The sequence below is a fragment of the Magnolia sinica genome, chromosome 19 (assembly GCF_029962835.1).
Source record: "Magnolia sinica isolate HGM2019 chromosome 19, MsV1, whole genome shotgun sequence".
NCBI lineage: Eukaryota > Viridiplantae > Streptophyta > Magnoliopsida > Magnoliales > Magnoliaceae > Magnolia > Magnolia sinica.
In genome coordinates, this window is record NC_080591.1 from 23,755,001 (window position 1) to 23,768,750 (window position 13,750).

Below are 13,750 nucleotides of genomic sequence, written 5' to 3' on the forward strand. Positions count from 1 at the left end.
CCACTATCTATTACTTTATTATCTGCTTTTGACAGGTTGTTGGGTTTTCAGTATGTTCCAAGGGTCTTGGTTCAGTTAACCAAACAATTGATATTATGGGCCGCAGTGAAATAAGCTAGTTTGGAAGATTCAAGTTGTACAGTATTTTAAATTTTTTCTTGACTGAGTGTAAACCAGTATTGCACTTGTTGATGATAGTATATTATTGACCACCTATCGAAGGGTAGAAATTCTTCCAATTTGAGAAAATCTTGTTATGTGGACCATCCATAGTGTTGCCCGTCATATCAAATGTTTGGATTACTAAACCATAAGCTACAAAAACCCAAGTGGTTGTAGACAACCTTCAGCTTGCTATAATATAAATCTCCATCTCAACTCATAGCCTTAGTTTTGAGTAAGCAGCTTATGGAATGAGACGCGGATGTCCTAGGGGTGCACACGGTTTGGTTTGGTTCTACATAACCCCAAACTGAGAACCGAACCAAACTAACTAGTTCTTTGATTTTCGGAATTGGAACTAGAACTTGTGCGATTCAGAATCAGACCAAACCGCGCGTGCGGTCTGGTCGGCTCCAGTCCGGTTTACAAGTTCCGTGTGCACCCCTAGGATTTCCTACATCAGTCAAGTTCCTACACAACGATGCTGGGTGGGACCCACCAAGATGTTTTTGAGAAATCCACTTTGTTCATCCATTTTGAAAGATAATTTTAGGACAATGACCAAAAATGAGGTTGATCCAAAACTTGAGTGGGCCACACGTGAGAAAACAGTGGGGATTCAGTGAGCATCATTGGAACATTCTTATGGTCATAAAAGTTTTTTTTATCAGACTATTTTTATTTATTTTGTGTGTGTGTGTTGTGTGTGTGTGTGTGTGTGTGTGTGTGTGTGTGTGTGTGTTTTCACTTCATCCCAGTGGGGAATGACTTTATAAAAGGTTTGGATGGTATATAAACATCAAGGTGGAGCCCCCGAAGATTTCCATGGTAGAAATTTCTTTCCCCAATTTTTTCTCATTTTGTCTAGATTTGGAACACCTAGAGCCATCATTAGCAATGGAGGCTCTCACTTTTGTAATAGACATTTTGAATCCTTAATAAAGAAATATGAAATTACATGCAAAGTGAGTACCCTCTAACACCCACAAATAAGCGGGCTAAACTGACACATTGATTAGGAAAATTAAACACATATTGGAGAAAATAGTATATCCTAATCATAAAGATTAGTCTTTACAACTAACCAATGAATTATGGGCTTACCATACGGCTTATAAATTCCATATTGGTATGTCTCCTTATAGACTCGTTTATTGGAAAGCTTGACATTTGCTCGTGGAGTTGGAACACAAATCATATTGGGCTATTATAACATTCAAATTCAATTTAGATAAAGCTACCTCGCTATGCAAACTCCAACTGAATGAGTTGAAAGAGATACAAAATGAAGCATATGAGAATTTTTGGATATACAAGGAATGAATGAAAGTATTCCATGACAAGAATATACTTTGGAAACAATTTGAACAAAACCAAAAATTTCTCTTGTATATATAATTCGAGATTGCATCTTTTTCCGAGTAAGTTAAGATGCAGATGGAACGACCATTTCATTGTGAAAACTGCATATCCTCATGGGGCTATGGAAATTGAAATTCCGGCCAACAATAATGTTTTTAAATTGATGGATTTTGATATTTAATTTATTTGTAATTGAAGTTATGGTTTTTAAAGTTGAATAAGTGATTATGTGTGGTTGCATTTTTAGATTGGGGAAGGAATCAATTTGTAAAATTGATTGATCTATTATTTACTCTGGGTACAATAGATGTTTTTGATTCCCTAAGATTAATTTCTTAGATCTTTATGAGAAATTACTTTATCTCAATTCTTATCTTATGATTGTTGATTGATTTCATTAAATTATCTTCCGATTTGAATGAATTGGAATCTGATTCTAGTTGTGTTATCAACTTGAGAAGACGAATTAAGTTTAGATTTCATTAATTGGAAATTTTTGGATCCTTAGTTGCTTTTATTTATTATTTAAACTCTCCTTTTACTCCGCTACATTAAAAATCCAGACCAGCTGGTTACTTTTTATTGTGCTCTCAACCCAATTCCCTGTGAAAATAAACTCGGTCTCACCGATTTATTACTGCAACACAGTCCTACACTTGGGATTGTTGCAACATAATACTGTGTATGCCATCAATAGTTTTGAATATCGGTATCAAATCAATAATTTAACCACGTTGTATCTATATAAACTTGATACAAATACAATACGCGATACGGGTCACTCTAAAAACTTGGGCTGTCTTGGGACCACCACAAGTGCAATACAGGCTGATACACCTATAAAGGTCTAATTTTTATTTTTTACAATTTCTTTTCATTTTTATTCTACTTTTTTTCATTTTAATGATGGAGGAACCTTAAAAAGTCATTTTAGGCTAGATTTAAACCAAATTTAGGGATGAAATTAAAAGATTTGAGTACGATTCAATGAATCAAAGTGGAATGGATCATTATGGAGAAAATGAAAATAGGTAAATCTTCACTTCTTTCATGTTTTCAACATTTTTTATGGTATTTTAATGTGATTGGCCCTAGTTCACCAAATCATGCTTGATTTATATTCAATTAGGCTCCTTTAGTTGACTTTTAACAGGTCAAACTGATAAAAACCATTCTTATCAAAAAGTGTCCAACACACCATTATATACATGTTCAAGGTACAAAAGGTCATAGATTTTTGAATTTCTCTTTTCCAATTTTTCAAAAATTTTCTTAATTTTTTGGCTTTAAAATGGATTCAACTGATACAGGCCAATATGGTTCGACATAGGTATAGATTGATACACGGTGCCTATATCATATCATTTGTTTTTAGGAAAACTGATACGGCCCTCGATGCCTTATTTACAAACATGATGTCATTAATGAAACGTATATCAATTGTAATAAATTTATACCATCAAAAAATTTGATCAAAAAAGAAAAGGATAATTAATAATAAATGAATTTCTTACTAGACACATGTTGAAAACCGTCTCTCAAAATTCCAAGAGTACAATTTGACAACCAATTGTGAAGGTGAATAATGAAGATCTAAAAATTTTGAAAATATATCCAAAATATGTGAAAAGCTTTAAATTAGAGACTGATGATGGCATACTTGTATCTTTATTTGAATATGAAATTTCTTTTCAGCTCCCAAATGGCTATGTTCGTGGGCCTTATGGCGATCTCCCCCAAACCAAAGAGACAAAGAGGACCCACATGATCTGAGATCTGGACCCACAGGTGAGTGGTATCCTACACCATTTATTATGTTCATTTTAGATTCATGTGTGATATTTTATATATGGAAAATGATTAGTTGGTGTCAAAACCACCACAATTGTAGTGGTGTCAAATTCAATCTAAAATATGTGACAAACATTAAAAACATAAGGTGATAATGGCATATTTGAACTTGTATTAGAAACTACTTTTCTTTTTAGTTCCTCAATGGCTATGGTGGTGGCGGCGATATCCCCGAAAACAACGAGATGAAGAGAACCCACATGATAAAAGATATGAATCAACAGGTGAGGGGTATCCCACATGATTTGTTCATTCTACATAGATATGAGATATTATATATATTGAAAATGATTGTGTCATCAAAACCTTCATAATTGTGGTGATGTCAAGTTCAATCTAAAATCTGTAACTAACCTTAAAAATAGATGATGATAATGGCATACTCAAACTTGTATTTAAAACTAATTTTCTTCTCAGTTATTGAGTGGCTGTTTGTGCTGTCAATGTCCCCCAACCAAAGAGATGAAGAGAACTCACACAATGTGAGATCTAAACTCATAAATGAGTGAAATCAAACAACATTGGTTATGTTCATACTACATGCATGTGTGGAATTCTGCATATGGGAAAGACCACAAGTTGTCAACAATGTCGCAATTATGGTGGTGTCGTGTTTAATCAAGTTATTTGGAATCCCATCTATTAGATTTAGACAATTCATCAGGTCTAGCAAACATTTCATAGGCGATTGTGAGAATCGATCGGACAATTTTAATACCTAATCAATAACCTATAAAGTGGACAAGCAATCATTTTTATAAGTAGGTCCAATCAACAATTTGATATTTCTATTCAATAAGTTGAATCATGGGTTGATTTTGTTTTACAGAAAGGTGGTAGCACACCACCTTTAACTTTGCTGATATGGCAAAATAGTTGTACAATCATTCTGGTGGGTACCACAAATAGAAACGAGTCTTACCTATTGTATAACACCACTAAACAACATAAAACAATAAATTTTACAAGAAAAAAAGCACCACAACAGTTGTTAAATACAACTATCAAAATAAGCCACAATATTCAATTCCACAAAACACAATGGTAGTAGGACAATAAAAAGCCACAACTACTAACACATGCCAGTAACAAAAAAGCCACAATAACAACTTCAATAACCTTAACAACCGCAACAACTTGCAACAAGACAACAAAAGAGCCATAACAACAACCTATCGTAATATCATCTACAATCCAAGCCACAACTATCATTTGGGCAACAATATTGTCAGAAGCACCTATCATTCAAACTCCACTTCAAGTAATGCGAACAACCTTAGCCAATACACGTCCTCAACCTCTCCTATCTTAATATTGTGAGGAGCACCCCTACCCAGCTCATGTAGGTCCCTAAGTAAGCATAACTTCCACAACCATGACTCTTAATTAATAGATTTGATTTACATTAAAAGCACAACCATTGAAAGTGACAAATATCTAATTTAAGAGTTGTATGAACTAATTCAAGATTGTGTATAGGCTACTTACTAAATAACTGAAATGGCTAAGTCCTGAACTTGTGAACAACAAAGAATATACAAAGCCATAATACATTAATAATGTATAGACTACCACTTATCCAACAATCAAAATTATCAAAATAACATGACAAGACAAAATATTCATCGACCCATTCAGCCAGCAAAAGATTTTCCCAAAGAGTATCATCTTGCACCAACCATACCATTTACATCCAACCACTCAGATATGACCAGTAACAACTACTATAAGCTAATAACTCTACTACATCATCATGACCAAATCAACAATAGCAAGCTACCTCCAACATCTACTAGATGATCGATCAAGGCTATGGACCAAGAATTTTCCTACTAGATAAGATGAAGCAATCTAAGTTGTACGACTTAAACATTTAAAGTTCAGATAGCATCCAAATGCAATTGCTGCACTAGCCTGATTCTTGCATCCCAAGCTTTAGAGAGCCATGTATGAACTAGGGAGTCTCCCATTCTATACTCTTCTCCTTCTAGTCCACAATTATCAGCCGAAGAGAATCATGAGCAGAGCAGACCTTCAGCCCCTATTCAACCTTGTAGAGTCTGGGGCACATGGTGAGGCAAGCATAAAGTGACCATGGAATATCTTCCACTTCAGAATCTAGAGGAGACAGATCCCATCAATATCCCAATAGAATGGGATATCTCCTCTTCCTTGTCATTAGATGCCCAGATTTAACGATTTAGCTAATGGTGATCACTTACAGATCTTAGGCCAAGGAATTGGTAGCACGAGTGTGGGGCCAACATAGACTCTGAACTCCACTATTGAGAGATAGCAGAGTTCTTATGAGGATCAGAGTATCATGGGTAACCAATGATAGCTCGACCAGATTGAAAGCATCTCCAATCCTGTTAGTCAGCAAACCATTGCCCCTACTGTTGATTTTGAGGGGTATTGCTTACAAATCCAAGGGGATGTGGAAAGCTTAGACCACTTGTTTTACAATAGCACCTTAGCCTCTCAGGTATGTGAATTCTTCTCTCTGGTATTTGACATGCATGTCCAGAAGAATCAATTAATCCAGTAATGGATCATCTTATGGACAAATAAAGTAGCTTCATTCTCAAAATTCAAAAAGTTAAGGTGCCTAGCTCCCTATTTTATAGCTTAGAAAGTTTGGATAAGTCAGAAAGCCAATAGGTATGACGGGCCAAAGTTAATACTTCTGCTGTCATTGAGAAAGTGTTTAGATGGCTGAGGGAAGTGGGCAACCAATTGAGTAGGAAGGGAAAGTTCTATTATTTGAATCGGTGTTTAGAGAGGATTATAGCTAAGCGAAGGCCAATGAGTTTAGAGAGGATCTTGTAAAAATAGTTACATAGACTTATGGGCCTAAACCTCATCATTCGAATGGAGTTGAGACCTTTTGAAATAATTTAAATTAGAGTAATTCCTACTACTCTTGAAATTTCTCCACCTTGGAACAAGTCAAATGTTGCTTTGAAAATATCGTGGCCTATGATGCTCTGGACCTAGCGCATTGTCTCCCGGGATACTAGAGGCTACCTCCTTAACCTCTTCCATGTCTGGCATGCAAAACAATCCTGCACTGTCTTGATCAGTGACTAGCCTTGGAATGCATATAAGAAAATTCTCTAATTGATGATTTACTTCTAAATTATATAGTGAACTATAATACCTAATTGCTTTTGCTTCAATTTTTTTAATTCTTTGAAAGCTTATTATTAAGCAATCCTAACCATATCATCAAAATATGGCTTGGAAACTGAAAGGCTATAGAAAAGAAGAAGAAGAAGAAGACCTTATGGATGGATTTGGTTGTCTAAATGGTCTTATATTTTTAAGGTTGCTCATGAAATATATACTAGACCTAATGAACAATCCAGATCTTGTGATTGGTTTGTCCAGGTGTCTTGATGTAACTCTGTGACTTAGGGGCTCATTTTTCTATTTTATTTACTTTTAATAAATATGTTGTCTTTTGATATCAATGAAACATGTCTTGATTTTAAGTATCTCTTCACCTTAGTATTGCTTGTCGGTGTTAACCTTTGGATACATTTTATTACAAGATGATCGAGGTAGTGGAAGCAAAAATAATCAAAGGGAAGGAGGAAGTCACAACAACGAACACTCATTTCCACCTATTTACAGCATGTGCAATTATTTCTTTAAGCCTGCATTGGTGGTCCTGCAATTTATAGGTTAGTAGTCTTTACAAAGTAATTAAAATTTTTAACTACATTTGAAAAAATGTTATTTTTTCTTCAAATTTTATATGCCCAATGTAAAAAAGAGAGGTTGAAATAGACAAAAATAAATGTAAAATCATGAAAGTAAATAACCTAATAACTTTTGTATTTTGACTTTCACTATCTGGATAAGCTATGTTGAACTTCAATAGACTTGTGTTCTTTCTTCTCGCCCATCGAATATATAATTAACCTCATTGATAAGAGAGTACAAATTTCATTTCAATATATGGCTAAAGTAAGATTTGTTAATCTTTATTCATGCTATTTGTTAGTGTTCTTTTCAATTTTCAATTGGTCATTCTTTGGACTTTTAGAACTTAGTCATAAAAAGAGTGCTTACCTACTAATGACATTGGCCGTCTAAAACAACTAACATATTTATGGATACTTAGATTTTCTAAGATCTACTCCACTACCTGACCTCAAGATCCACAACATTGGATATTTGGTTTATTGATCCCTCTAGCAAAATCGTCCTTGCTTTCTAATAATCTCACATAGGGGTCCTGATGTGAAGAAGATGACGGGTACCATGAGAGATAAGTGGAGAGAATAAGAGGTCAATAACAATGGGTTTTGATAGAATGGAGGGGTTGGTTCTCGCCATCGGATGTGTGCATGTGATGATGTGATCGATCTAAGCCATTCATTACTTAATGCACATTGTTTCATGCCATATTCCAAAATTTAGTGCAGTACACTCATCAAATGAACCACACATGTGTATTCAATTTGGACGATTAGACTTTTTCCAAATTGAATTGAGTGTGAGTGTGACGGTTCATATGTTGGAATTGGAGGAGTCTTATCACGGGAGGGAAGGCTGGTAGCCTTCTACAGTGAGAAGATCCGTGAAGCCCGAAAGAAATGGTCGACATATAAGCTTGAGCTGATGTGGTAGTTCAAGCGCTGCGACATTGACAACATTATCTGATTCAGAGAGAGTTTGTTCTCTATACTAATCATTAAGCCTTAAAGTTTATTAATAGTCAGTCTAACATGAACCTGTGTATGCTAGATGTGTCACATTTTTTAAGGAATTTATGTTCATTCTGAAGCAAAAGTCAGTATAGCAGAACAAAGTGGATCATGCACTTAGCCGTTGTGCATCACTACTGGTTACAAGGAGTTATATGCTGAGGATGAGGACTTCAAGGATGCATGGATGATGTGTCAAGAGGATTATCCCAGTGACCTACATAAACAAGATAGTTTCCTCATAAAAGGAAATCAACTGTGCATCTCCTAAAGTTCTCTTAGGGAGAAAATTATCCAAGACATACATGAAAGTGGACTTGGTAGACACCTTGGGCAAGACAAGATGTGGGCTCTTGTTGATGAATGGTAACACTGGCCGCAATTAGTACGTGACGTAGATAAAGCGATGCAACGCTGTCATGTCTGTTAGACATCCAAGGGGCAATCTCAGAATACATGCCTCTACACCCCGTTACTTGTGACTGATGGGTTTTGAGAGGACTTATCTGTGGACTTCGTCCTTAGTCTCTCATGAACACAACGTGGCATGGATTCAGCGTTCGTGGTGGTAAATCATTTCTTAAAGATGGTGCACTTTATCCCATATAAGAAAGACTCTCAATGCAACACACGTGACGAATCTATTCTTCAGAGAGGTCGCATGACTACACGGGGTTCCTAAGACCATTACTTCTGACCGTAACACGAAGTTCATTAACTATTTTTGGTGGACTATATGGAATCAGTTTGGTACACGACTTTAGTTCGATAGTGCCTACCACCCGCAGACTAATGGTTAGACTGAATTCGTGAATTGCACATTGAGAAACCTCATCCGATGTATTTCAAGTTCCAATCCGAAGTAGTGAGATTTGTCCTTATCTCAAGCAGAGTATGCATTCAACAATATGATGAACCACTCAACAGGAAAGTCCCCGTTCCAAATTATTAATATTTATGTGCCTCGCCACACACTTAACTTGGTCCATTCACCCAAGCTCCTAGGCATGAGCATTGCAATAGAACATATGGCGGACTGAATCGTGGGCATTCATGAAGACGTACAAGTCAAGTTGCAAGCTTCGAACGACAAGTACGAGGAGCAAGATGATAAGTATCAACGACAAAAAATGTTTGATGTGGGCGACAATGTTATGGTTTGTCTAAGCAATGAGAGATTTTCGATTGAGACCTATAATAAGTTAAAGAACAAGAAGATTGGACTGATACCGATCCTCTGAAAGATCAATGACAACACTTATGTTGTTGATCTTCTAAATGACATGGAGATCACACGTACTTTCAATGTCGCAGACCTAAACGAGTATTATAAACCGAAGTTGGGCGAGAATTTGAGGTCGAGTTCTTTCAAAGTGGAGGGGATTGATGTAGAATGAGTCGTGGAGACTTATATGGCAAAGAAGGACCAGAGAAGGCCTGATTGGAGGTGGAAATGATTTGGATCATCAGGACCTTAAATCAGTTGTATCTCGTAAACTGAGATAAGTTTTCTGACATATTATATATGATTATGGGGTAGGAGAACCTAATTAAGACAACCAACCTTGTTATGTTGCGTTTCCCATGCCGGATTTACGAGATTCGATCTTATTAATGGTCAAAAGTCTCGTTTATTTTCATTTTTTACTATAAATAGTAAATTTTAGTTTGAGTATAACTTTTTAATCATTTGAGTTGCAGAAGTCATGCCCAACATAAAAATGGCTTAGAAAAATTAAGAGAACAACGTGGTTAGGCAAAATAGGAAGCTTACTATTTTTAGCTGAAAACCATGAAGTCTAGTAGGAATAAATGTTGTCTATAAATAGTAAGTTTACTATTTATAATAAGTCACGTTTTTTGGGTTTTTGAGTTGGAGTGTAAGACTATAATTCCATCCTAGGGTTGAGCTCATTATTTAAAGAGTTGTAATTTCATTTTTTTTTATCATCAATAAATTTATTTTGAATTTATTAGGAATTATTTATGTTTTATTTCCTCGTGGATTCGAGGAAGCTCTATGAGGAGTCTAGAGAGCTCCGTAGATTCAGAGTAGTTATCCCCTGAGGAAGGCGGTGATTGAACTCATTGCGTCCCTCCTTGCGTCATTTACAGATGCTCATTTTTGACAAAGATTGTATTTAACAAAATGTCAAAGCAATTGGACACCCCACCTCGAGGAAGCTCTGTGAGGAGTCTAGAGAGTTCCATAGATTCATATTAGTTATCCCTTAAGGATGTTTGTGATTGACCTCATCGTGTCCCTCCTTGTGTCATTTACAGCTGCTCCTTTTTGAAAAAGATTGTATTCAACAAAATGCCAAAGCAATTGGACACCCCACCTCTCTAGTTAGGTTATGATGTAGTGTGGACTTCTTTCTTACCTTGGTGTGGACATCCACTGATTGCCTAAGGAAGAAATAAGTCACACATACCACGAGAGTTTGAGGAAAATATTATGATTGTCCTTGTTCTTTTTGTGATCTTACGGTTAACTAATCACAACCGTTTCACATCATATCGGTAATATCATTGGAAATGTTTATGAATTTGGATGGTAGTCGCCCCTGCACTTTGCAGCCTTGTGGAGATCTGTCTACTGGTTGGATCTATAATGGCCTTTGTGACTTGATCACCCTAGGAGTAATTGTTTTACGATGTCAAAGTGGATTGTCGCGTTGTACTTTCTACGGGCTTATGAGTAACTCATTGTACCACTTAGACTCAATCAGTCACCACAAGCATCCTGGACTAGGTATGTATGGGTGACCTATTTTCCATGCAATCTTATGGTTTTTTCACATAAGCTACGAGTTGTCTTTTCCACCATGAAGCAGGATTGCCCCAACTGCGATTGCAATTACTTGTCATTTTATTTACTTTTTTTTGCCACTTCATGACCATCTTGACATTGAGAGTTAAGGCTAAGTGTGCTTATTTAACCTATAAATTTTATAACTTCGATAAAACCAAGAGAATTTAAATCTTATTTTACTATTACATTAGTCCTCACTGAGAGGTATAGAAAACCTCCTCATGCCTCGGACACCTGGTGCTTATTTTGAAAACATTTTGATTTTTTGAAGAGTTTACCATTTAGGGAGATAGGCTGTTTGGGATTTGTGCTGCGAAATCACAAAGATTTAGATCTAAGATAGCAATCCAATGGCACTAAGCAATTACAAGAAAACACAACGATTTACGTAGAAAACCCTTTCGGGAAAAAACCATGGTACAAAGCGACAGAAATCCACTATGAACTAGAAATTACAAAGAGAAAGGACTTACTCGATTCGAACAATCTCGAATCTCACCCTTTAGAAACCTTAAAACCCTTTTAGGAACGCTTGGAATACCTTTAGAAAGCCTTAGCATTGCCTTAGAATAGCCCTAGGGACCCCTATTTATAGTTTAGGAAACTCCACTTACGCACCTCCTTTCGAAAAGTTTGAAAACCGTCTCAAATTTACGCAGTCCGCATGTGGGTTGCGTAACCCTCGACTAGTCGAGCCAGGTCTTCGACTGATCGAAGAGCACCCTCGACCGGTCGAGGATGACCCTTGACTGGTTGAGTAGCCCGGATCTCCCAAAAACAGTGCTCGCTGGACTTTAAGTCGAGTGGGCCTCGACTGGTCGAGCCAGGCCCTCGACCGGTCGAGCAACCCAAAAAACTTTAGATTTAAGACATCTATCAACATTCTCCACTATGTCTTCAATCTTCAATCGTGTAGCTTCTTGACCTCTTCTCTTATTTCTGTATTATAGCTTTCTCGTCCACACTCTGTCCTTCTTTTATGTAATTGCCAAGCCTAGAGAAGTTGCACAGAACTTGAACTTATCTGCGGAATGATCAGGTGAGCATGTCTACTGGATCAGAATCCACGTGCCCAGCCACCTTTGCTCGTCTTCTCAAAAGGAAAGACGTAGTCTTCTTACCATCTCACTGTTACCCAATATTACTTGCTGGGGTACTTGCTCACAACATTGATAGCCTGTGAAATAACCGGTCTAATCCAGACCATGGCATACACTACCAATCGCATTTGAATAAGGCTCATGAGATATATCATGCTTTTCCTCATCTGTTTTGGGACATGTCCCAAGGAAAACTTTGAGGAGAAACACGTAAGGAATGCTCTCCGGCTTTGTTTGGTCCATTACATCCTTGATCAATACCTACCCAAGGTATTCTGCCTAAGATAACCAAAACCTACTCCTCTTTTAGTCTAAATACAAGAATCATCTTTGTAGCCCCTCGATCCTTCATCCTGAATGTCCCACTTAACCGAGTCTTCAGTACATTGATTTCAGACATGTCATAATTGGCAATCTATATGTCATCAGCATACAATTCTTGACTCACTATGAAGAAATCAAACCACTGCCTAGGCGACAGGTCGTGAACAACCTCCTACAAACTTTTCTTCCCAGCCCCTTTAACTTCGAACCGCTCTGGTTGCTTCATGTAGATCTGCTCTTCCAATTTTTCTTAGAGAAGTGCAGACTCCACATCCATCCTTCTAGCTCAATATCGTATTGGCCAATCAGTGCCAATCACAAATCTAATAGACACTTACTATACCATTGGTGTAAATATCTCTAAGAAGCCGATCCCTTCTCTCTGAGCATAACCCTTCATTACCAACCTCGCTCTGTATCTATGCTGTATATTCCTGAAGATCCACCTGCATTCAACCACTATCCTAGTCCACTGGAAGCTCCACCAGCTCACATGTGTCTATCTGGTACAACGAGTCCATCACATCACCTATAGTCACCTTCCACTTCCTAGCACTAGGCTTATCTAGAGCCATCTGAATAGAAGATGAATCCCCTGCGATATTGGAATCGTCCATGTACCTTGTCGATATCTCACGATTATGCTATGTGATTCTTTTAGCAGGTGGCTACTCCACCTGCTCTATATCACTATCCATGTGTCTCAGCCTTTCTGCCTTACCCGCTCATGTGGCCATGCCCAGCATGCCACACATGTGCAGAGGTGGAATCTGTTACAGCCACTGCAGCTCCACTTTTTGAAGTGTTCCCGATCAACTTGTAAACATTATCAAGTCGTTGTGCTTTCATGATTACCCATGCCCCCTTAGATACTTTAAGAACACCATCAATACATGTGTACTTGCAGCCCTTTGTCTCGAGTAACTAAGAAAAATCAGATTCTTCTTCAAATCAGGAACGTGCCTCACATTTGTCAGGGTACGCTCCACCCCATCAAACATCTTGATGCACACTATACCAATAGCCACAACATTATAGGCACTGTCATTGCCCATAAATACATGTCCACCATTGCACTCCTTGTAGCTGGTGAACCAACTCCGATGAGGAGTTATATGAAAAGATGCCCCTGTGTCTAGAATCTACTCGCCCTTACGATCATCGTATGAGCGTCTGATCGTATACACAAATAAGAAATCACCATCATATCCACTCGATCCATCTGACATGGCAGCGTTGGCCTCCCTGTATGAAGCCTCAGATTCATCTCTCTTAAATTTAAGATTTATACAATCCTTCTTCACATGTCCTTCCATCACACAGTTCCAGCACTTTACCTTTCCTTTGCCCTTGCCCTTGAATTTGGATCTACAACTTGAACAACTTGTACCTTATTCAGAATTCCCTCCACTTGTAAGTAG

At 37.4% G+C, this 13,750-nt stretch overlaps 1 protein-coding gene across 20 annotated transcripts in view; it reads left to right on the forward strand.

Annotated features, from left to right (window-relative positions):
- The window catches only part of LOC131234979 (uncharacterized), a 35,300-nt gene that overhangs the window by 7,314 nt on the left and 14,236 nt on the right, over positions 1-13,750 (forward strand). For 13 of the 20 annotated variants that reach the window (XM_058232029.1, XM_058232032.1, XM_058232027.1 and 10 more), the window contains 3 exons: positions 3,220-3,312; positions 3,513-3,599; positions 6,930-7,061. In XM_058232029.1, coding sequence (XP_058088012.1) covers positions 3,220-3,312; positions 3,513-3,599; positions 6,930-7,061 — 312 coding nt within the window. The remainder of the gene's footprint in view (positions 1-3,219; positions 3,313-3,512; positions 3,600-6,929; positions 7,062-13,750) is intronic. The other 7 variants (XM_058232025.1, XM_058232022.1, XM_058232023.1 and 4 more) reach the window with 3 other exon arrangements.